Raw genomic sequence first — 24,506 nt, 5'->3', positions numbered from 1 at the left:
ATCATTCCAAGAGAAAATTTTGCAGCTGTACAGCCAGGTAAAGAAAAAAAAAAAAAAAACCCAAAAAAAAAAAAAAAAAAAACCAAAAACATCCGGAGAAAAGAGTTCTCCAGAACACTAGAAATTCTCAGAACTGTCAAATGAAGTGGCCATCCACTCACAGCACATCACAATCCAGACCAGGACAGTACAACCACCCAGTGCGCTGGGAAATCATCCACCACTCCGGCCGAAGTGATGCATTCTCAAGCCTCTTTGATTCAATGGTTTTATTTTTCTTAAGAATACTTCCAGAGGACAGAGAGACACGGACATTTCACAAGTCTTCATATTCAGTTCTTTCTCCGATCCTTTAAGAGAAAAAAAACCTGCGAATTCAATCTTTGTAGTAAGTGCCAACACCGCTCTCAGCTTGGGCTAGGAGACAGTCCCTGCCCCGAAGAGCTTCCACTCTAAGAGGGAGAGTCATACAAAGGGGACGTTCACAGGGAAAACAAGGAAGGTGACATGGTTTGTCATGCTGCCGGTGCCATACATGGAGACTGGTACACCTTTTTGTGCTGGCAGTCAGTACATAGACACTGAGTAGACCACACACTGCACATGACAGAACATGTTCTCTCTGCAGGTGTTTGGAAGGGAGAAGGTAAAGAAGCTCTCAAAGTTTTCAAGGCAGTCCTGTGATGAGGAAGGCATTTGTTCTACGTAGAAATGTTTGCCTATTTACATTCTTTTTTTTTTTTTTTAAAAAGAAAACAAAATTATAGTTAACATGCCAAAACCACATTCATCAAATCAGTTGCCTTACAAAAATAAAACTTTCAACAACGTGTTTATAAAATAAATATCAATAACGTTGGAAAAAATAAATACAAGTACCCAAGCTATCTTGTTAAAACATGAAAAGGAACAGTTCCTTACTGAAAAGTAGCCATGGAGTCCTGATTAAAGCAGCAACTGTTCAGAGCATCCTTCTCTGACAGTAATACATGAAGAGTCTCAAGCAGCAAAGAACAGATTCTTAATAAAAGAAATATATAGGACTGTGTTCCTTATAGGAAAGCACAGAACATTTTCATCTTTACTGAATGACAGACTAAAAACCAGTGTTCCATGATACACCTCTGCTGAAATGTTCTGCTATTTCCAAGCGGTGGGAGGTTAACATCTCTTCCCTTGTTAGGAAAAAAAAAAAAAAAAAAAAAAAAAAAATCAAAGCCCCATCTCTGAATTTGAGAATAGTCCCTTGATTGAGTAAAAAAATTAATTCTTCTTAAAAATACTGAGCTACTCTTCCTCCCCCTCCCCAAACAGCAGCTCTCACGTACGGAAACAAGCCATTTTAATACGCTACCTACAACAGAACTGTTACAGCATAGGGAGCCAGGGGTAGCTGGCTCAGGCAGGAGACTTCTACTGCTTGGGAGCACAAGCTGCACCAGTTCAGGATGGTCCAACATGGAATCAGCGTTTCCATGGCAGTCCCTTGCATTCCAAGGGCTAGCTCATTGTGCTGAGCTCCTGCTGCCAGGAGTCAGTCTCAGTTTGGCCGGTAGTTGTCACAGTGCTCTAGGTAATGGGAGGCAGGGTACCCTATTCCCCACTCTCATAAGGCAGCCATACCACTCCAGAAAACCAGTTTCCCTCTTGAAGGTTTCAGTTTTCTATGGTCCTGTATGTCCTCTTACTTTTTAAATTTTTTTTTTTTCTATCTATTTAAAAGGAGCAACATGCCCAGATTAACAACAGTGGTCAAGTAGGCAAAGAATAAAATGTCCACAATGCAAGCTCTACACAGGTTTACAATGTACTGGTCATGCATAAACCCCTACAGACCCTGGCAGGCATTTAAACATTTAAGTGGATGTACGATCAAATTGCTAATGAACTGACTGCTTAATGGACTCTAGTCAGCTTGAAATCACTGGTAGGTTCTGCATCTGATGGCACAAGATTTAAGTCATGTGAAATCAGTGGTCATCCACTTTAACTCTTTTTGCTTTCAAGGAAAGATGCTGAAAGAAAAGAAAAGAAACACTGCTTAGCATATGTACCACAATTAGAAAAAAGTTCAACTAGGATGCTTTCAGTTTTTAATCCCAAATTAAATAAGTTATTATACAAATATCAAAGCTCACATTTCCCAAGCTCTGCTTGTTACTGCTGTAGCTAAAATAAACCTATGAAATAAAAAAAACCACATGTATCCCAAAGTGACAGTCTGGCTTGGTATAAAATATCATCATCCACTACTTCTGTACTACCTGCAAGCATAGGAAGAGTTTCCCATTGGAAGCAAGTTGCCAGAGTGTAAAAATAGTTAGCAGTCTCCTATGGGAGATTCACATGCAAGACCAATTTGGTTATCTGGCCTGTACAGTATTTACATTCAACTGCTCCAGCATAACTAACATTTAGATAATATTTGATACCAATCCAGTCCTCTGAATGACCAGTGAATAAGGCTAGATTGATGGATTCACATGGGATAGAGTTGGTAAAGGATGCTGGCAACTATTAAAAGCTAAAGAGAAGGTATGTATATCACATACAACAGAATTTGCAATAAGGTTTACACAAATAGCAGCTGTTCTTTGCCATTTCAAGTCTGAACAGAGCAGAGCTGTAGTAAATATAATCAGCGCTCAAAAAAAAAAAACCACCTCAGGACTTGCACAAACACTTGCAAAGCATGCAAAGACTCCTCTAAAATTCTTGTGCAAAGTATGACCACTGCCTAGCTATAGAGCTGCTCAGAGAAGTGCTTCCAAGTGCCTACGTTTAAGTGTAAAAACATTGAAGGCTTCATTTACCAGAGTGACACACTGTTTTGTAACTTTGAGATCAGGTCTGCTGGCTGGATAATAGGGAAAAAGCTTTCATGCATCAATTTATTATCCTCCTCCTTGATATTAAAACTACTACAATGAACAAAACCAAATTCATTTTTGTACCATTAAACAGACAACCACAAAACATAAACACGTAAAAGTTCAGATACAAGAGCTGCTAATACAGCAGTGGTACCGTTTGGGCTTTATGCCGATTCCGTACCGTTCCTTGCTGGTAAAAATGAGGCGCCAGTTCCAAGAGCCAGGCAGATTCAACGGCAGTCACGTCTCTCATGTAGTATTTAGCAGTCTGTATGACTTCATTATAGACTACCCTAGGAGAAAGGAAAAAAAAAGTGTTTGTTATAAAACAATGAGGGATAGAGACGACTAACAGCGTACTTAGACAGCTTCACATACATGCTGCCAGAGGCAGTATTTAAAGAGTGACAAGAAATTATTTAAGTTACAATGCAGCTTCTTACCTCTTTCCCTCTGGTTGTTCAGAGCACTCCGCATTAAGATAAGAGTTAGACTGCTGCTAAAAACACCTTCAAACACTACCAGGACATATGGATGCAATGCATAAAAAAAAAAAGTATTTCTTATAATGGGGTCAAGAGGGACTCATAACAGATGCTCTGGAAGACAGAATGTTAGTTACTCTGTGATATCATGAGGAAGGGTGTCAAAAGCACCAAAAGCCTGAACCCACAACAAGTAGGGCAAATCACAGCATGACTATCGCTAGTGCTTGTCTGCAGACACACAAGATAAGGATTAGAGGAAGAAATCAGTGTTAACTACTGCCAGAACATCTCCTGATAAGAGATGTAGAAACAAACAGCCATGTGGACTCAATCTCCACCGCCAGCATGAACAGGTCGCCAACATGGGCAACCTACTTCTGAAGTCACCCTTCAGTAGGGAAAGTCATTTTTACCAAGGAAGCACAAACCCACGCGCTGAAGGGTCAGTCACCAAGACCCTAAGTCATTATCTGCCTTCTACACACAGTCGAGCAAACCCACAAGGTTTGTGGTCTCTCATTAACTGGTATTTTGCTCTCAAAAGCAAAGAGGAGAGAGTCCAAAATGCTCTTCGCCAAATGCAGCCTGAGACACACTAATACAACTCAAGAATAATCTGAGGAAAATAAACAAGAGTGACAACACATTTTCTATACACCTGTAACAGGGAATTTAGAAGGCTTCAGTATAGCATGAGTGCCCAAGCAGCAGTACCACTGAAATTAGGGTTCCTAAGTAAGTTAAACTCCTGCCTTACAGGATGCCATGAGCCAGCTGCATCTTTAGGCTGGCTGTGGCAATACCATGTGGCCTTGGAACACAGCTCTGTGCCTGATCTGCAATGCAGGGGTCCAAAAAGAGATTTAAGCCCAGAATCAGTATTCCCCAGAACTCCAGCAATACCGCTGCCACCAACAGCAAACAGGCTGTGAAGCAAAGAGCAGTCTTCAGGTTTTGCCAGTTAGGACTTTCAGCTACTGTTCTGCTTTTCCAGATGTCTGGAAGTGCCCAAGGCTGGGATGGGAGTTCCACGCTGAGGGCTCATCATCTAAAAGCTGAGCCCTGGAGGAGGTGTGTGCTAGAGCAAAGAATTCTCCCAGTACTCTCCTACCACTAGACTTTCTTTCCAGACTAATTTATTCTCAATTTATTCTTCTTACTGTCTGTCACTCTCCCCTAACCCAATCTCTTTCAGTATGTTACTTCTGAAATTTTCTAGCTTACAGTAGATATATCTGCAAAGTATGATTTTTACTATCTCAACCAAATTGTGTTTTGTTTTTAATAGCAGTGACAGGAGGTCAAAAAAACTGGCAAAACAACCCAGCTGGTTTCAGCGGCAAAAATTACTTTAGCTACACTCTGCTCAACTCAGCCCTGAAGAATTGGTACAGTGAACTGGACTCATGATTATTTTGTGAGTCAATATAACTGGAGGCCAAGTTCCAACGAGTTACACTTCTGCAAACCCTACGCACCAGGTGTAGGAGCCCAATTCAGAGATAACAGACAACGCTGGCCAGGTTTATCCTTCCAAGTCTCAGCAACAGGCAAAGAAGGACAAGAGTCCAAGTACTTCAGGTGGATTGTGCCCACCTGATACTTAAACACATTTCTATTTGTTTTCTGAGCATCTCTGACATACAAATGGGATTGTAATATCCCAGCTAATACAAAAGTACAGCTATTTCTTCCCTCAATCTGCTGGACAGCCACAACTTCTGCATCATGCATTTCACATGTATGTCTTCTCCTAGCAAGCCACTTGCAATTACTGCAGCACCTGTTTGACACGGTATTTCCTTAATAGGTTTAAAATAAATTAAACCTAGTTCTATCCAAGTACATAGATTACTTGAACAGCAGTTTGCAGTGCCAGATACGGTGCCCATTAAAAAAGGGTCACCTGACTCTGCATTCCAGCCTCTGCAGGTTTTCGTGATGGTTAAATGTCACTCTATTTTCCTGATTTATTTTTTGGATACTGCCTATGAGAAGTCGCAAAGGAAATACCAATTGAATTCTCTCTGTGGGAACCATGACCTTTTGCATCTATTCCTCCACTGATGGAGAAAAGCCATTCACAAAAATATGTCAGGATGCTGGGAATGTCTTACAGAGATCACCAAACAAGTGAAAGCAGCCTTAACTTACCATCGTGGAGGTTTCTCTGCGTACAGCACTGAAGTGGGATGGATATGAAGCTCATGGTCATCACGGATAGTCCTTGAAAGCAAGATACTACTTCAGACTGTGTCTATTTATTGTTTAACATTTGGTTCCTTTCATCTCCAGTAAGAATGTTAATAAAAGGCAACTATGAAAGAGCTGGAGCAAGTTAAAAACATTTGCATTTAATGAACAGATGAAACCAGGCTTAAATCCCGGCCAAAGGAACAACTGATAACTTAACGTTCTAAAAGAGCTCTATCTACATTAAATGAAAAAGCAGTGTTTCAGGCTTTTATTCAGTGCACTGGGAGTGCTACAACAGAGACACTGCTTATATTAACACAAACTAATTACTATTTATATTTTCGAGAGAGAAGAGATAAACATTGAAGCAGTCTGAAAATACAAAACTTCAAATATTTAGTAAATCAATTGCCATGTGTTTCTTACTGCCAGTGTCTGAAGAAGCACCTGTTTGTTGATTATACTTAGATTTGTCAAGTCAAAGGAGCTTTTAAACTAAGCAACAGTTGCAGAGAAACTATATATATTTACCTGTAAGCTCCGGTAGAGTGGAATTTAGCTGCATTAGCAAAGAATCCAGAAACTATGCATCTCAAAACAGGGTCTGGATCACCTGAAAAGAAGAATTTTTCTGTAAAATGAGTCAACGGAATGACAAAAATCCCTAAAATACCACTTAATCATCTCAAACAACTTTTCACAGTGCATTAGGCTTTGACAGCAAAAGCTCCAAGGCAGACAAACCCCGCAATCTCTTATGACTTCAATTTCACAGCGAATCAAAACGACTATGTAAAAACCTACTGTTGCCACTGGTGTCTCCATGAAGATAGTTTCACAGTTCTTAGAGCAACCTTGTGTGACAGCTAAGCATTGAAGCTTGATTTCGCAGAGCAGTTACAGATAAGTGCTGAGAACGAGCTATGGCATCCATGCACACACAGCACTGCTGGAAATCAGATCCTAGTGATGGTACATCATTTTGAACATACTAAAAAAATGGCTTTTTGAAAAGTCAAAAAAAAGACTCTTTTGGTAAATCTCTCCATTAAATATATAATCAGTGGTGATGATCTCTTGCTGGAAAACTTAACTAATGAAGAGTGGACTAAACATTAATTGTAAAAATAAGCTAAAATGCTCTTCTACAGTCATTCATAGGAAAAAAAATGGGTTTTATTAACATCATTTTTAGGCCAGGGAGAAAATCATAGAATCATAGAACGGTTAAGGTTGGAAGGGACCTTCAAAGCCCATCCAGTCCAACCCCCCTGCAAGGAGCAGGGACATCCCCGACTAGATCAGGTTGCCCAGAGCCTCATCCAGCCTGGCCTTGAATGTTAATTAAAGGTTAATTAATTCAAAGGTTACAGGAAAAGCAGAAAGCAGACTGGAAATTTGGAGAATACCTTCAACATGTATTGGACAACAGGTTAAAAAAAAAATTTCACCTTCACTGGACTTCTTTGGCACTTTAAAGCGGACGAGAAGCTTTTTCAGCTGCTCTCTTACAACAGAAGCTCTAACAAGCCCTTTGTAGTTCAGGAAGTGTTCCTGACACCACTGAGAGCTCTTGTTGTGCTGTACAGTGAGAAGAACAGAAAAATTTACAATTAAATACCATCAGCAAAACAAAACCCAATCTCTTTTGGATCACATAGTCTTGTTCTGTTTTCTTTTATCTCCTACAACACATTGATTGTAGTTTTCCCTGAAAATTACCTATTTACATAGTAACTAACAAGGGCACATAACACCAGTAACTACAGAACATGTTTCAAACAACATCTAAATAGCAGCAGCACAAATGCCACGGGGTATTTTCAAACAGATGTGCTTCATTTTCTCATATGTGGTAAGAGAGAATAGCACCAGTCATTCCATTCTCACACACAAATGCATCACATCATAAACCAGTCTGTTTCCAATCTCAAAATGTAAACAACCTTCTCTATGAAAAGAACTGTTTCTCCAGAAGCCAGTACTCCAAGAGTCTCTGCATTTGGCTGTTTCTAAGAGAGTTTGGCAGATATAAAATTGAAACGGTAAAATTTCAGTTGATGCCTGATTGCTTTCGGGTTGGGGAGAGGGAAATCGTCTTTTAAACACTTGAGTGGTGATACTGCTTCAACTCAACACTGGTGCAAATCTATTATTACAGAAGTGCTTTATACCAGCAAAATATATGTGTTCCAAACAGGTATAGCACTTCAAAACAGTTAAGTAAAACCTCAGCTTACAAAGAGGTACTAAGATTGGTGTTAAACCGTAGGGTAAATACATAAGGCCAATGAAAAAGAGGATATGATGATCAGTGAGGCATTTTTTTTTTTTTTAAAGACTGCTAGATTTAGATGCACTTTATCATCAGTAAAATTACAGGGATATCTATAGAAAAGATGAGAGAACATGAATTATATTTGTAATTTGGATATCTGTTTTTCCCAGGCCCTTTCAAAAATCTCAGTCTCCTTGAAAATACAGTTGTCTACCCATAAGACTTCCATGCTGAACCCAAACCAAATTATTTCTATTCTCTATTCAGAGGAAGTACAGAATGTCTGTGGAAAAAGATAACATTTAGACATGTGCTAAATGTCTTTTAAAGCAGAGTTATCACTTAATAGACTTGGTAAGTCCTCAGCCTTGAGGGTTCTATAACCAGAACTTCCAGAATCAGACCTGAGGACGTCAAGTTCTTCCCATTCCTGCAACCCACATCACTTGAACTGACTTACCTTGACAAAGGCTTCATAAACGTTAAGCATAGTGAGATGATCACCTTCTTCCACAGCAAACTTTCTGTGTTGCCTGGCCTGGAGAAGAAGAAATATATTTTTTAGGCAGATTGATTTTTTCAAAAATCATGTCCAATACGCTCCACTCCCATCATCTGCGTATTTCCTGGTGACTATCAAAACTCTTACCAAGAGCGTAGTTCCTCCAGCAGTAGCTATTATTTTACTATCCCACCTATATTTAGTAGCACCTCTAAAAATGAAATTAGAAAAGTGAACTGAAAATGAACCCTGAAAATCCAGTAGAGGGATGCATTAATGTTAGGCTCCTGCTACATATTAAAAATTTTCTACATCCCAATGCTTTCTTTTTTGTTCCTCTTGAAAGAAAGTGGTATTTAGGGAGGTTTGATTTTGTTGGTTTTGGGGTTACCCCCCCGCCCAACCCTTATGCTGACCAATACTGGTTTATAATCCTTCATGTTTCTGGTCCTCAGGAGGCTTTTAACACCAGTAAAGGACTCCAAGGTTCCCACTGTTACTCAGTTTTTTCTTTTACCTATAAGCAATAGGTACAGTTCAAGACCTTGTTTGATTTTCATACAAACTTGCAGTCTGGAAGGGGTATCAATAAAATACCTGTTAGTTCCACATTTCTGGATTTCTGTTAAAAAGAGAGACAACTGAACTTACAGCCTGAGTTTTTTGATTTGGAGGGATCACAAAGATGTTTTGAATCTGCATCATGGCAGCAATTGTCAAAATCTCCTGGGAGCAGCCAAAATTTCCTGAGGAGTAAGTCGAAAAATTCAGTAAAGGAAATCCTCCTCCATTCAACTAACCCCCACATAGATTAAAATGGAAAAGCAGTGGAACATATTTTTATAGTTTATAAAAACAAAATATCTCAACTCCTGGATTTTTTAGTATAACAGTGAATGTTTTTAAAGGAAAATTTATTATGCATTAGAGAGGTCCACGAGTTCAACCAATTATTTTCACTAAACACCATGACGAAGCATACAGTCTGTTGAGCAAACATCTAATACTACACTACAACTACAAAAGGCAGTGTCCTCTACTCAAGTCTATGAAAAGAATTTGATTTTTTTTTTCTCCTACCTGATTCCAGAAGCATCTTTGCAAACATAGGATTCAAAGGAAACTCTGCTATTCTTATTCCAAGAGGTTCTGTTAAACGGCAGTGCATATCCAAACCTGCAGCATATTAATAAACGTAGCTGAGATATAGGCAAAAGTAGCACAGAAAGTCTTAAACACACAAATTTCTTCATTTTGACCAAGTTCCATTGCTACTGCCAAGGATTTGGCCACGAAGACGATAAAAGGGCTGGAGCACCTCTCTTATGAGGACAGGCTGAGAGAGCTGGGGCTGTTCAGCCTGGAGAAGAGGAGGCTCCGGGGAGACCTTACAGCGGCCTTCCAGTGCCTAAAGGGGGCTGCAGAAAAGATGGGGAGAGGCTGTTCAGTAGGGCCTGTTGCGATAGGACAAGGAGTAATGGTTTTAAAATAGTGGGGGGTAGATTTAGATTGGATATTAGGAAAAAATTTTTTTACAATGCGAGTTGTAGAACACTGGCCCAGGTTGCCCAGAGAGGTGGTGGATGCCCCATCCCTGGAAACATTCCAGGCCAGGCTGGATGAGGCTCTGAGCAACCTGATCTGGTTGGAGATGTCCCTGCTCCTTGCAGGGGGGTTGGACTGGATGGGCTTTGAAGGTCCCTTCCAACCCAAACCATTCTGTGATTCTATGATTCTATGATTTAGAAAAAATCAATGCAATAGCCAGAGTGCCTATTAGCTGTTCAGACTCATGCATCTCCTTTTTAAGTATTTAGCAACATCTTTGTTCGTGGGGACGGACAGCAGCAGGAGTCCCGATGAGAATAAAAAAAAAAAAAAAAAGGGCATAATTATGGAACAGGCATAATTGCAGAAACAGGAAGCACTACTGGGGATGGGAGTAGGGTGTCATTTTTCTGAGTCACATCTGCTTACATGACAGAGAAAAATTATTTAACTTTAATCTAAACTAGTGATGTACAGCTGATGAAGATTCTCTACAGTTTAGTCTGCCTCATGCACCAATAACTAAACTGCCAGCCACGTTCCAACTATAATCTTGTTACTGGAGATAGTACAGGACAGAGCCATAACAGCTTGCTTTTCGATTCCCAGTTAGCACTGAGAAACCCTGCACATTTACCATTTTAGTTGTATGGCTTCCTACAGACAAATATCTGCAGTAAATTTTACCCATGCAAACCACTGGGTCACACTCCAATGCAGAGCACTATGTTGAAATTTCAGGGAACGATGTACATTGAAAAGCTTTTCCTTTGTAGGAGGACATAAGAAATATAATATACTGTATCTGTATTATTTTTTAATTTTAAGAAAAGAGATTGCTAAGGAAAGTAGCACAGAGTGAAAATTGAAAGAGAAAACTGCAAGTAAGCCAAGTTGTACAAGGCGTGATAAGGAGGCAGCGCACAAGAGAAAAGCTACACAAGGAGGGACTAACAGGAGCCCAATAATAGGACTTTCAGGCACTGTAGATTGCATAAAAAACCACAGCAGAGTGGAGTGAGGAAACACAACTGTGGCCCACGCATTATATAAACATATTATTTGTCAAACTGCCTGGTGGCACAAAAACCACAGTTGTACTTCAGCTGTGTTTCACAGAGAAAAGCAAAGCCACAAATCCAGGAAAGGAATGAGATCTCCTATAACTCATGTCAGTATATGTAAAACCACAGATACCTCTGTCCTTTATTATGTGATACACTAGCATCTCACTCACTATAACAATGTAGTAACTCACTCACCACACCCCTGCACTGCTCAGCAAAACCTGATAGACATTTCACATAATGTCAAAACATTTTCCTCAGAAACAGGTACAAAAGGCAGCCTGTGTGAAATGATAAAGTATTATATGTAAACACAAAGTCACAGAAACTGCAAAAATTAAGGGAGGATAGCTTTCATCTGACCACTGTAACATGAGAAGTTCAAGTGCTACCACAGTTAATAGCTTAGAATACGTTGTCTTTCATGTACAAAAAGATAACCGGGTTCCTAAGTAGGAAAAAGGCGAAACTGTGACCTTTTTAACTTTCCACAGGTGTATCAAGCCATAACCCTTTGGCTTCTGCTGAATCCTACAAATCTCAGTGCAATTTTGTATGGATATATACAGCTTGTGTACAGATGTCTTTGTAGCAATAAGCCTGAACATAAACAAAAGGCCTGCAATGGATACAGGTGTGTGTATGTATATATAAATATACAAATATATATAAATAAAATATATAAAATTGCAGAAAATTGCAGATATGAAGCTCCGCTTCGAAAAAGATACTGCAAAGATTTTTATTGAACGTGCTCAGCAGAGATTATTCAAGTACCATGTCACTAAGAAGTTTAAAGTAACAATCACTACTATGTCACAGCCTGAGGGATTAAAAAACTTTTAAACTCAGACAGAGTGGTTGTTTCTGACATGTGACAACTTACAAACAAATCTTCAACAAAATCTTGGATCTGAAATAAAGCTAAAAATAAAGCCACTTTTTACTTGCTTATTTACCTCCTGAATTATGCTTAAAAATAATAAACTCCAACTGACCACTCAGACTTTCAAAGGGGCATCAAAAGAGAAGGCTGAGAAGAGACACTCCTGATGTAAGCACTTTGCATCACTGTAAAAATAAGCAGTCTAAAAACAGTGATGTGTTTATTCAACAGAACTACCTCAACCTTAACAGCGTCTGCTCTGCCCAGGTTTCTCTCTTGGCACCGCACTGGCACAATGGGGTTCTGACCTTAAACTGCACATTTGCATGCTATTACGACACAAACGATTAAACACCTGCTCCTACTTGCATAAGAGAAATTTAATCCTTACTGCACCTGCAAAAGCTTGGGCAGCTTCATCTCAGCAACTTAGATAAAATCTCCAGAATAAACCATCTAAAATGTTAAACTTCAGCAAAAATTGATGAGTGAATCTGTGTATCACACATACACACACATTTATTTCCTTCTTAAACACCAACATCAGCACTTCTCTGCTTTGCTACAAAAGCTGGGCAGCCAAGAGAGTAACAGCTCTGTACCTTCCTGTGAAGCTACCATGAGCATAACACTTGAGCTGTTTGATGTTTTGCTAAATCAGTGAGTTTATTGACTTTTCCTCTCCACTTCCCTAAGGTGGTTTTGGCTGTGAATTCATCCCTGCAACATGCTTCCAAGCCAGTGTGAAAGTCCTTGTTCCAAGCTGGAAATGGTTGCCAAGAACCAAGTGCCTGAAGTGAAACCCTCCCTTGCAACATGGAATCGAATCAGCACTGAGAAAAAATCATGGCCAAGCAGAGTTAGAGCTCCATGAGAATAAAAAGAGAGCAGACTACCACACATTACAACACAGCATTCGTAAGTGATGTAAAACCAGCCACAAACCTCTGGAAGCTTCCAAAACTTACACAATCTCCTTTACACTACCCTTTTCCTCATGTTTATATTATGGAGCAAATATTGTTAACTTTGAATTAACTACAAACTCTGAGTTGAAGTCAAACAGAGCTTCATTTTGATTACTTGTTCTTGTGTCAAATTTCTGTTTTGTTTAAGTTTGTTGCACTCGAAAAGATTAAACATCTGTCAAAAAAAACCAACAATGTAACATTTTTCCCATAAACAAAATTAGATAGCATACATTCTGCACACCACAACAAAAAGGACTTGAAAACTGTGTATAAAAATATTACTACAGTGTGATTTGAATGTTACAGCTACCCAGCAGTAGCCTAATGAGAAAAAACCAAAAATGAACACATGTAAAATCACAGAATCACAGCAAATCTCAAGCTGTAAGGGACCCAGAGGTATCAGAGTTCAACTCCCCACTCCTCTCAGGGCTACTTAAAACCAAACCACATGAGTAAGAGTGTTGTTCAGACTCCACTGAATTTGAGAACAAGCTGTGATTATAATCCAGAGAACATAATAAAAAACAAAAACAAAAAACAATTAAGTAGCTAAATAGTAGAAAAGTACTTTGAATGTTTTTTCTTCTTTTCACTGGAAGTTTGTGTGTATCTGCTCATTTGCCCATAATCAGAAAGTTCAGTACTAAAACTCAAGGCAACTCTCTTTGTGAGCTGCGTGCCAACGAGCTCCTAGGCATTTAAACGCACGCAAAGCAAGCAGGCTGTGCTCAGAAAACACAGCCATGAAGTAAGAGTAACGTAGTTCCAATCCATCCAGGAGGAAAAGGGCTGCCTTTAGGAACGATGAGGGGGATTTTTAGTGGTTGCATCATGTATTCACAGCTAATAGAATCAGAACAGTTTGACTTGCTACAGGCTTGAACTTTGTCTCAGCTGCAGGACCAACACCACTAACATCAATAGAACTACACCACCTAAGGTGTAATAAGCCGTACTACATTCAGAGCAGAGACACAGACTAGAACTAATTTAAAAAATTATAACTAGATTAGCTTTTAATAAGTTTTGGCAGTCATACTTTGAAAATCATATCAATGACAAGGTCTGAAAACTAAGATGTGACATGTGCTTTGCTAAGCCATCCAGAAGCACGCTCTCTATCAGGTTTAATTCCAGTGTCCAGTGACTGGCCTCTCCCAAATTCAAGCATCAGATTTTACTTACAGTGTTTAGGCAGAGTTACTGCGCACACATCAAGATGAGATAATGAATGTAACATGCCAACAGAAAAAATTTAAAATAGATACACTATGCTTTTTAAAGTCTGACCAAGGAATAAACCAAGTAGCAATTACAGTAATCTTGCTAAATTCTAGGTTATTACAATCAGTCTGATGGTGAAAGAGATGTCAAACCTTGACTTTCAACGTTTTTTGTTTATACTTGCAAGTGCTACATGTTTCCATCATTGGCACAGTAACATAAAACAAAAGATTACCACATTAAGAGCTTCAGTAACTAACAGCTTACGTAATTGGATGCAGGTAAATTTAGTGTTTAAGTCATGTACTGGGTCTAATCAGTGTCCGAACTCCATTTGTATCTTCATACCACTCTGTAAGGACGGAAGAAACACAAACGGATCTGCCTGAGAGAATCAAGCCAACACCCTCACCAGCTCAGGGCTGTTCCTAGCAAAGACAAAAGGCTGGTTCCTCCCATGCAGGTGCAAAAAGATACACAGAAAGTAGATGTAAAATATATGTCTGCCCAGCCTAAACAGTTAAATTCTAGTCTATACTCTATGCAATAGATTTCTATTTCCTCCCAAAAAGTTATTGCTGCTTTTTGCTTGCTTACTTGTCTGAAATAACCAGAGGAAAAGAAAGGAAATTCAGAGGAGACTGAGAGATGCTTTAAAAACACACTAACAAAAAACTTCCACCAGTCAAGGCTCTGTTTTCTGTAACTTTTTTTTTTTGTGTGTGTGTAACTCCAGTAACATAACTACAAATAAAGCAAAGCATAATATTCTCACCTCCTAAAGCATACAGCAATTCTAAAGCTTGCACCATTGACTGTGCAGGAGGTGGCTGCGAAGAAAAAAAATGTGTATAGTTTAAAGTTATCATCACAGAACACACAAGTTTTCACACAAATTTTTAGATCTTCCCCTTTGCAAAATTCTTACATTCTAACTACCTACCTTTCTACTTAGGCAAAATGAAGAAAGAGCTCTCCGACTCTTCCTATCATCCTTCTGCTGACCATCAGTGCTGCAAGTCAAAACTATCTCAACAGGCTCAGCGTCATCACTACGATGCTCTCAAGATCTGAGCTAGAAAAGGCATACTTGCTTTGTCCAACAGCAATGCCAGCAGTGATCAGAACAGTTTTTTAACTTTCTCTTCTAACGCTACTATATTAGTTTTTCACATCAGTACAAGAGTAGCTAGAAACTTTACAGAAATCAACTCTAAAATTTGGGATGGCTCTTTTAAACAAGATGGACAGCATAGGTTTATTTCTGTAGATACCAACCTTTTCTTCCCCTTTTTCTTTATAAATTCCGTGCAAAGGGATTACAGTTACCGTTTTGCAGAATCTCAGAGTCTGTCTTTCTAGGCCTTTCTCAGCTTCTCAACACTTTCAATAGCAAACTCAGAAACAACTGTTTGTGTTGTAAAGTTGTCACACACATTACTTACACTAGCTGATTTCCCAAAACATACTTTGCTGCCTGACAGCGGGCAATGAGTTATGCTCTCCAAACCAACAGGGCAATGGTTACTGGTGAATGGTTCTGTGGGTTATCAACAAGTTACGTAGTGATGTTTCTTCACGCTAAAAAAAGATGACAAACTAGGACTCACCGAAAGAAAGGGGAACCTGAGCACATTGTCAATTCCCAAAGCCTTTAGCTGCAAGATGACAGGTGCAAGGTTACTGCGCTGCATCTCAGGAACAGTGGACTTGGGCAGCTTCTCGAAGTCCTCCTCTGTTGTGGGAGAAAACAGCAATTTGGGACTGAGCTTCAATTCCTACTCTATATTTCAAGTTAAAATTTTCAAGTATGAATAGTTCACAGGGGTTAAAAAGAACTCTAACTCAAAGATGATAATCTTTCTCCAATTACTGTATCTTAAGATAGTTTAATTTAAATAGAAAATTCAATGTATTTGGCTACACTGCTGCTTTTGTAGTTCATCCATCCATATTTCAACTTGAAATGTAATAAGTTCTTCACAAAAATCTGGAAATGTTTTATTTCTCTTCTGTTTAACATTTTTTTAAATCAGGAAATAAAAGGTAGGGTGCAACATAACAAAAAAAAAAAGCTTTTTTTTTTAAAAGAAGTGACACGGAAAAGTTCAAAGAATACTATTTTTAGTAAATACTCAAACAAAAGGAGGTTTAAAATGTACATTTAAAATAAAGACTAAGTATTGAAAAACAATTTATTTAACAACATCTTTTTAAAAGCACGTTCACTATAAAGTCTAAGTCTGGAAAAATACTTCATATAAGGTCAAAATCCCTGCACCTTTCAGTAATGAACTCTTCTGCAGTAAAGAAAAAGGCACACACATCCCTATATTGATCTAAAACTCCAAATGAAGGCAAGAAATATATTATTTTCACCTGAATTATTTTAATTTCTACACAGAACCCTCTTTTAGCCCTGGTCTATCTCAGACCTTCCCTAAGAAAAAGGGAAGTCCACTCAGTGCACTTTCTTCTTTTCTTTTTTCCCTCTCCTTTAAAATGTTTCTTAAAGCACTCACTAGGTCAGCTCCTGAGTATACAAAAATAACTTCAGTGTAGTCATGGTTTCTCCAGTAAAATACTTCCAAAGCTGTGTAAGCTTGGTATATTATACCTGGTATATTCTCTCCTGATTCTTACTGGACACACAAATTTAGAGAATAAATCATGACTTTGTTTAACATGGCAACTGCTGGGAAGCACACACACATTCTAAAAGAACGTGCTTGATCTCTCTAAGTCTCAAAGCTCCAGTAAAACTAGAGGGGGCACGTAAGCAATGGCAACACTCAACTGCAAAGCCTTTTCTCATTAAACAGCTGAGAACAGAAACAGCTGGATTACAACTTTCTGAACACTAATAGGTAGCCAACAGATTTATCTGTAACAATTATTTTTGAACAGTGCCAGGGTCATTGATTCAAGAGAAGCATTTGGGGTTGGCACCTATTCCTGCAAAGGAGGGGACTCAAAGAAGTTTATCTCACTTATCTAAAGGATTTCCAGAGTCCTTTGTTAGACACACAGTCTAAAGGAGACTTCAGACACAGAAGAGAGCATCATAGGTGGGTATTATAAACGGAAGCAATGGCTCAGAAACTAAGATCATAAGAAGATAAACTTCTTAGTAGACTTGCCAGAGTTGCGTTAACATTACAGGTTTGCAATTGCTGACAATGTTGTAGCACCTACCCTGCTCAGTTTGTGTTTCCGTCTCACGAAAGGATTCAGTGTCCAATGCTTAGCACATATTAACAATGTATTTCTAAATAAGCCAGAGGAATAATGAAGGGAAATTTCTGTCTCTCACTCAGAGAGAAAAGAGGAAAAAAAGAAAAAAAAACAAAAAAAACCCAAACCCCACTGTTTTTTTCTTCTTTATCTAAAACTAAAACCACCGTAAAACAAAGTGCGAGTCACACCAGCAAGTTCACCTTCCCTACACATCAAATTACTGACCTGTATAAAGTCTGTAACATTTTCCGGAGCGGTTCCGTCCCGCACGCCCTGCTCTCTGATTAGCCGAAGCTTTAGACACCGGCACCACCACAAGGCATTCAATGGCTGTTTTGGGGTTGTAGGCCCGGAGCTTCACAAAACCACAATCGATTACGAATGCAATCCCGTGAATTGTGATGGAGGTCTCGGCAATGTTGGTGGCTACTATCACCTACAGACACAACAAAGACACTGTGAACTCAATCTCAATTACACCGTCAAGCCCCAGCATCAGTGCAGAAGAACTCCAACACAAGCCACTTAAATGACCTCAGATATCACAGCTCCAGTAAACACTCCAGAGTACAACAGGATACAGTACATGCACAGAAAGAGCTGTCGGCTTGAAATAAGCCCAGTTTTTATAGCTTCACAATCACTCTTATTCAAATTTATTCTCTCTTAATAAAAGAAGAATTTGGCAGTGTTTGCAGAGAAAAGCATTGACTGTAAATCAAGTGTTCTTATGTAGCAAACTAAAAATATTTTCTTTCTGCTTCTCAGTTAGATTGAGCTATTACTTGTAAGGTTGGAATGAGGCAGCGGATAGGAGGGGAACAGAGCTGATTAAGTGTTCCACGTTCAGTATTCCTGCAGAGGTATATACAAATGTCCTAAAATATTTTAAAAAACAATTGTTCCCAGATGACAGAGGGCAGTTTAATCCTTAGTTCACCTGAAATCATAAAATAAATCTTGGTAGTTAATTGACTAATGTTATATCCTGGAGACAAAAGAAGCATTTAAACACTCAATGTTCTCACATACCAGATGAACAATTTTACTTCTTAGATGCCAACAGGCTCAAGAATTACAAGAAGTCACCCCTGTGTAATTCTGTCATCTTATCTCAGCCCCAATACAGGCTCTGCCTAAGCAGAAAGCACTAATAATGAACAATTACATAGTTCTGTGACATTAAATGTCTGAACAAGACTTACAGAAAGCAAAACAAAGCTTTTTTTCTACTAAAACCATGGAAGTTTTAACTTGTTTCTTAGGTGAACATAGAGCACTTACCCACTCTGTCACTGATTTTTCCATTATTGATGGAAAACAATCATAGATACTTAGACCACAAAAAGAAATAAAACCCAGTAAAAGTAAAGGACTTCAGGGTGCAAGAAGCTGCAATGGGACATAGAGAAATACAAGGCTGAACGAAGACTCTTAAAAACTGAGAAGTTTATGAGGAGGGAGGAGAGTTATTAGGCAGGAGAATTAGAACTAACAAGTGTAGGACTGATAAAAGACAAAAAGGGAAGTCAGAGAACAGGTTCTTGGTTCACAGTCTGAAAACTGATAGGCAGCGTCAGGAGATGCAGAAAGCCTCCCTCGGTAAGCGTTTGCAATACTCGCACAATGTAAACCTGATCTGTATGATCTGTGCAATGCAGACACCCTTCTGGGTGGTAGAAATTGAGACACACGCAACAGCCTTACCTTCCTGACGCTGTGAGAAACTCTCTCAAACACTTTCATTTGGTCAGGAGAAGGCAGCCCAGCATACATGGGGAGAACGCGGAGGTGCTTTTTCATTCCAGTGCGAGAAAGGGCCCGAGCCTGCTCTATGAGCATGGAAACAACAGTCTCCACTTCCTCCTAGAGTCAGAGCACGACACAGGACAGAACGAGAGAGGTGTCACTTTAACATCACATAGCTGTCACCTATATACAAAAAATGCACCAAAATAATCCAAATATAATTTTAGTTGTCCAAACTCCAGGATTTTTTTACTAGCTCCTTCAATTTTATAATTATGTAAATGGTTATTCATAACATATATGTAAAATATTTATGTTCATTGTTATTTGAAACAATGTCACAAATACATAAGAAAAGTCACAAGGGAAGGACTGAACATCATTCAGGAGGGAGCAGGCATGTTTTCCCACGTACGTCAACTTGTGAGAGCAAAATGGGAGGCCAATCTGTTTTGACTGTGCAGAATGCTGTGGGTCTTGATCAGGAATGACACAGTTTACACCTATTGCTCAACCTCAAATTTAATCTCAGAGATCAACCATAGCATCTCACTCTTAAAAAACACAGACAACAAAACACTTAGACATCGCCTTGTCAGATACAAAATTCATTCTTTTAAAGTCAAATCAATAATGGAAGTGAAGAAATTATTCTGAAAATATGCAAGATGTTATTGAAGTTCTTCAAGGTAGCTCCTCACTGGAAAAGTGATAAGCTGCCTCCCACTTACTCTTCTCAGCTGCAAAACAAACTGACAAACATAAATAGAGCAGAAGAGATGAGCAAATTTTCATCTCACAGCAATTTGTTTTTCTGTCAAAGACTTCAGATGTTAAGCCTAACAAATGTAAATTCTGTTTGCCTTAAGTCAACTTTGTAGGTGCGACTAGCACTAAAACCCACATACTGTTCCACTTATTAACAAGGCCAAAAGCATTAAAGGAGAAAAACTCTCACCCATCACCAGCTTTAATAAATCCAGACCATAATTACATTTTCCAAAAAAGTCTTTTGGACTGGCCTAATTCTGCTTCTGTCAACGCAGAAATATTTGTCATCTTTAATGAGATTAAAGTAAGCACAACTAAGGAAAGCAGGAGACTGAGGCAGCTTTGTAAAGCCCACAATACAGCACTGTAAAGCAAAAAAAAAAAAAAAAAAAAAGAAAAAAAGCAAACCAAAAAAAAAAACCCAAACGAAAAAACCAAACGTATGTCTATACCTGGCCAGTTAAAAAAGCCAGTATATCACCATCATTCTCCATCTGATGAATTTTCATTGCAGTTTCCACAGTTGATTTTACGTAGTCTGGAACAGGACTACAGGGAGAGAAAACAGGAGAGACATGAGCAGAAAAATGGGTACAGGCCCCTCACTGCTATAAGTAACAAACAGAGAGCCAGCTTTTGGACACTATATATCAGCCACACCACACTTAGTTCATGATGCATCTTTGGGAATCAGCCTTCAGCAATTCATTTGTTCCCTTTACACTGCAGTAAGCTTAAAAACATGTCTGCTGCTACAAGCAATATCCAAATGCTTCCCAAATTGAATACTACACCACCTTACCATTGATCTGGGAATTTTGTGAGTTCCAACCTAGACAAAATGATACCACAGCTCCACACTCTCATAATCACCACTGACAGGATCAAACAGGAACACACCTCTGTATGTAAAAGATGTCCACCGGAAACGTTCTCCCCTCAACAGTCAGGATCACACTGGTATCCTTGCTGGGGTCACCGGTATCATTTTGATTAAAGAAATCTCTGAATTTCTACATTGAAATAAAAACAAACACTTTCAGTTTCGTACTTCAAAGAATTGAGGGAGAATCCTAAAGACACGAAGAAGTGAGATTACTACTACTTTGATGTTTTCTTCCTAAACTTGACAGTGCCAATTTACAAATTTTAAAGTTTGATTTTTTTGCCTTTTATTCAGTTTGGGGTTTAGACATTTACCACAAACACTGTCTTGCACGGTTATTACTTTGAGAAGCAAAGACTAAAAAGAGGTAATAAAATTCACTAGATCAGCTGATATAGCTGGAAAAACCAGATATATAAACTTTTTATTGCATCGGTAACAGTGACAAAGTCATAAATAAGAAGAACTTAGAAATGACTAGTCCTAAAAGTTCTGGGTAGGGCTTGCATATTCCCATCCATTTTTGGATGAGCAAGTAAATGTCACAGCTCTTACTGAACACCAAGATCTCACTTTATAAAAGCAGAGTTAGGCTGATTTATGTAAGTTTTTTACTTATGTGTTGCGAGACACCTTCATAAATTTAGATTTATTGACATAAAGTATTTTAAATATGTAATAGCAAAAGAATGAACATTAAGAACCCAAATAATCCATCTCAACTTTCATGATCATTGTAGAGACACCACAAACTTCCTGTATTTAAACATGTTCATATACTCACACTAATAATTTTGCTCTTATTGACTCATTTTTATACTAACCATAAGCTATTTGAAATGTGTGATTTCTAGCAGCTAAAAATTTTGCAAAGGCAAAGTATTGTAATGTTATCTAACACAACATACAGAATACATAGTGCTGCAAAAACTACCATGCACAGCGTACTATCAAAATCTATGGGGTACAATATTTGCCACTAAGGGAAATCTCAGCACATCTCCATCTTCAGTGTTACATGCAAGCTCTCACCACCACACCTCATGAAGGACACAGAGCTAGGAGAAGTACAGAGAAAAGCAATGAACATGATAAAGGAGATGGAGTAGCTGCAATGTGAGGAAAGACTGAAAAGGCTGGGGCTCTGCTTGGGAAGCAGAAGGGTGAGAAGACACGGAGCTGAAGCTTACAGAATCAAAGGTGACAGACAAATGTAAAACTGGTTTTGTTTTTTTTTCTGTTTAAAAAAAAAAAACAAACCAAAAAAACAAATCCCGCACTATTAGAATTAGGAGGTCCTTGATGAAACTAGAACATTTAAAAGAAATTAAAGTAATTTGTTATATACCAGGTGGCAAACTTCTGAAAATTGCTCTCAGATGATGTCCTGGAGACTAACAGCTTCATCAAGCAGAATGAAACACAAATTAACAAACAGCAGGTCTGTAAACACATACTAGAAGGAAACAGCAGGACTGTGCTGTGTAATATCTGTTACAACCACTGCAGGCACTGAAGAAGCTCAAAGAGAACAGACCCACAGCAGGTGGACAGGCTCATGTGCTCTCCCTAAACAGCATCTCCTATTGCTGCTGCTACAGACAGAGCACTGGGCTGGATGAACCACTGCTCTGATCTAGGAGAGCACTTCTTCTGTTCCTACTCAAAATTAAATTAGTTATGTTTAATTAGTAAGTTGCACAAGTTTCCACAGGCCACAAGTCAATCAAGGATCTAGTAAGATCTCACTGAAATTAAATCCACTCACAAAATTTATCACTTATTTTTACTGGTCTATGGTTGTCTCAAATTACTAGCACCAGCAAAACAGAGCTAAAGCAATGCCTCTCACTAGAACAGATTAAGCCAAGAGAACATCATTTTATACAATACCAGTAAGAGGAAAAAAAGGCATAAAAATACAAAAAGCAGATTCTTATTTAAATTCACTTCCAAAAAAGTTTGCTAATACAAAACCCAAACCAAACATAGCAATCTAAAAACAGCAGATTTTTTTCCTGCACTCCTTCCTCTCTTCACCACTCAAACAGCAGTAATGCTTCACAAGAAGCAAGCAGCACAGAGGATAAGCTGTATACAAATAGAAGTGGAGCTGCCACTTAAGGTGTCTTCATTTCAAAGCAAATCTGTGAGCTATACCTCTGCATCCAAGGTGGCTGAAGCCACAATCAGTCGAAGATCCCCACGCTTCTTTTGAACCTAGGATAGAGACCAAGAACATCCAAAGTAAGCCTCTTTTCTGAGATAAAAGGCTAGAACCAAGTTTTAGAGCATCCAGACTATCAATAACTTATCCTTAAAAATACTTTGAAACTACAAGACAGTGGATGAACTGAAGCACCCATATCACCCCACAGATCCAACAACCTGATGACTGCTTGGAGTTTTACATATCCATTTTCAGGGCATTTGGTCTGTAATCATTATAGCTTACTCTTAATTTCTAGTAGAAGTCAGATCTCTAGTAGGTTGAAAGTCAACAACAATCCTCTATCAGATCACTTCACATGATCAGCAGCAAATGAAGACCACCTTTTTGCTAATATCATCTAAGGAGACATTTCAGCATCAGGAGGAGGAAACAGAGGATCCTGAGTGTCAGATGTCTAAAGTAAATAGGTGGATATGTACAATAGGCTGTAGGATACATGAGGAGCTAGAAATCACTGTCTCTCAAATTGGTTCAGTAATCAGCCATTCGGATCAGAGGTTTAACGAAAAGGATGAAAATGAAAATGGTTACAGAGAATATTTTTTAAAATCACCTTTTTTAGTAGGCCAATTGCAATGTCTGTATAAAGAGTCCTTTCATGGGCTTCATCCAGCATGAGGACACTGTGAATAAAGCAGAAAGATTTCAGAAATGGTTTGATTGACACAAGAATCAGTGTCTTCTTGCCTTCTAGAATTACCACTATTTGAAATCTGCTGCTGGACTATTACTGTTTACATCCACTTACAAAACTATGAAAGTTTAAAAAAGCACAATGACAAAGTAGGGAGAAAAATTTAGCTAACATGTGGTACATAAATACTGTTCTTTATTTGGGACAGTTTCTGGAAAGGGGTAGGAGAAAAGGTCTGTTTTCCTTGTACTGCACAGGTTTTCTGGATATCAGAATAGTCTGTGTTTGTATTTTTTTTTTATTTGATAAGCATCAGAAAGCAAAAGTGAATTTAAAACTAGCAAATGAAACAATTCAGCCTCCATGAGGCCCATTTAGCTTTTTTCCAAAACCATAGCACCAAATCCTGCCAGGTTTGGATCAACTGATTTTCTAACAGTCTTTACAACATAAAGAAGTCAAACTCTAAAATAATTTTCATATCTTTTGATATTTAATTTATAATAACTACACCTTGGTCTAAAAAAATGCGGTGGTTTACCAAATTACACTTCAGCAAGCATTCACTCCATGTTTCCTTACCTGTATCTTGTTAATAAAGGATCAGCCATCATCTCCCTCACCAGCATACCATCCGTTAGAAACTAAAAGTGAATGCAAAGAAAAACATTTTGAAAACTCCTATCAGGTAGTCTGGATTACCCATGTAACTTTTAAAGATTATTTTCTAGGCTTTTGCCGGAATTTTTCCTTGCCTTTAATTTTCTAATGATCTGTTAAATTGATCTATTTTCAGCTATGGAGGTCAAATATGTATTTCTGAGTGCTAACGCAGAGATAAGCAGAGCGATTGCTTTTTAGTATGTATTGAATTTTTCAAAATTAGTTACTCATGTATTGGAAAAAAATAACAGATTGGCAGCGCTGGAAGACAGCAACAGAAGTTTCTTCCCTCTTGTC

The 24,506-nt window shown here is 38.6% G+C and overlaps 1 protein-coding gene across 2 annotated transcripts in view; it reads right to left on the bottom strand.

The window, feature by feature from the left end:
- Positions 1-254: 254 nt before the first annotated feature.
- The window catches only part of DHX35 (DEAH-box helicase 35), a 31,180-nt gene continuing 6,928 nt past the window's right edge, over positions 255-24,506 (bottom strand). Inside the window, exons 6-22 of one of the 2 annotated variants that reach the window (XM_086760905.1) lie at positions 24,129-24,190; positions 23,466-23,535; positions 22,840-22,899; positions 20,694-20,806; positions 20,246-20,342; positions 18,981-19,139; positions 17,499-17,709; positions 15,647-15,771; positions 14,812-14,866; positions 9,418-9,513; positions 8,989-9,083; positions 8,296-8,373; positions 7,009-7,138; positions 6,089-6,170; positions 5,516-5,587; positions 3,028-3,166; positions 255-2,015 (exon numbers count right to left, since the gene is read on the bottom strand). In XM_086760905.1, the coding sequence (XP_086617031.1) occupies positions 1,971-2,015; positions 3,028-3,166; positions 5,516-5,587; positions 6,089-6,170; positions 7,009-7,138; positions 8,296-8,373; positions 8,989-9,083; positions 9,418-9,513; positions 14,812-14,866; positions 15,647-15,771; positions 17,499-17,709; positions 18,981-19,139; positions 20,246-20,342; positions 20,694-20,806; positions 22,840-22,899; positions 23,466-23,535; positions 24,129-24,190 (1,689 nt within the window). In that variant the 3' untranslated portion in view covers positions 255-1,970. The remainder of the gene's footprint in view (positions 2,016-3,027; positions 3,167-5,515; positions 5,588-6,088; positions 6,171-7,008; positions 7,139-8,295; positions 8,374-8,988; positions 9,084-9,417; positions 9,514-14,811; positions 14,867-15,646; positions 15,772-17,498; positions 17,710-18,980; positions 19,140-20,245; positions 20,343-20,693; positions 20,807-22,839; positions 22,900-23,465; positions 23,536-24,128; positions 24,191-24,506) is intronic. The other variant, XM_086760906.1, reaches the window with a different exon arrangement.

This window comes from Chlamydotis macqueenii, chromosome 16, assembly GCF_036417535.1.
Source record: "Chlamydotis macqueenii isolate bChlMac1 chromosome 16, bChlMac1.mat, whole genome shotgun sequence".
Taxonomy (NCBI): Eukaryota; Metazoa; Chordata; class Aves; order Otidiformes; family Otididae; genus Chlamydotis; species Chlamydotis macqueenii.
The sequence above is the reverse complement of the archived record's forward strand: the minus strand, read 5'-3'. Positions and strand labels throughout refer to the sequence as shown.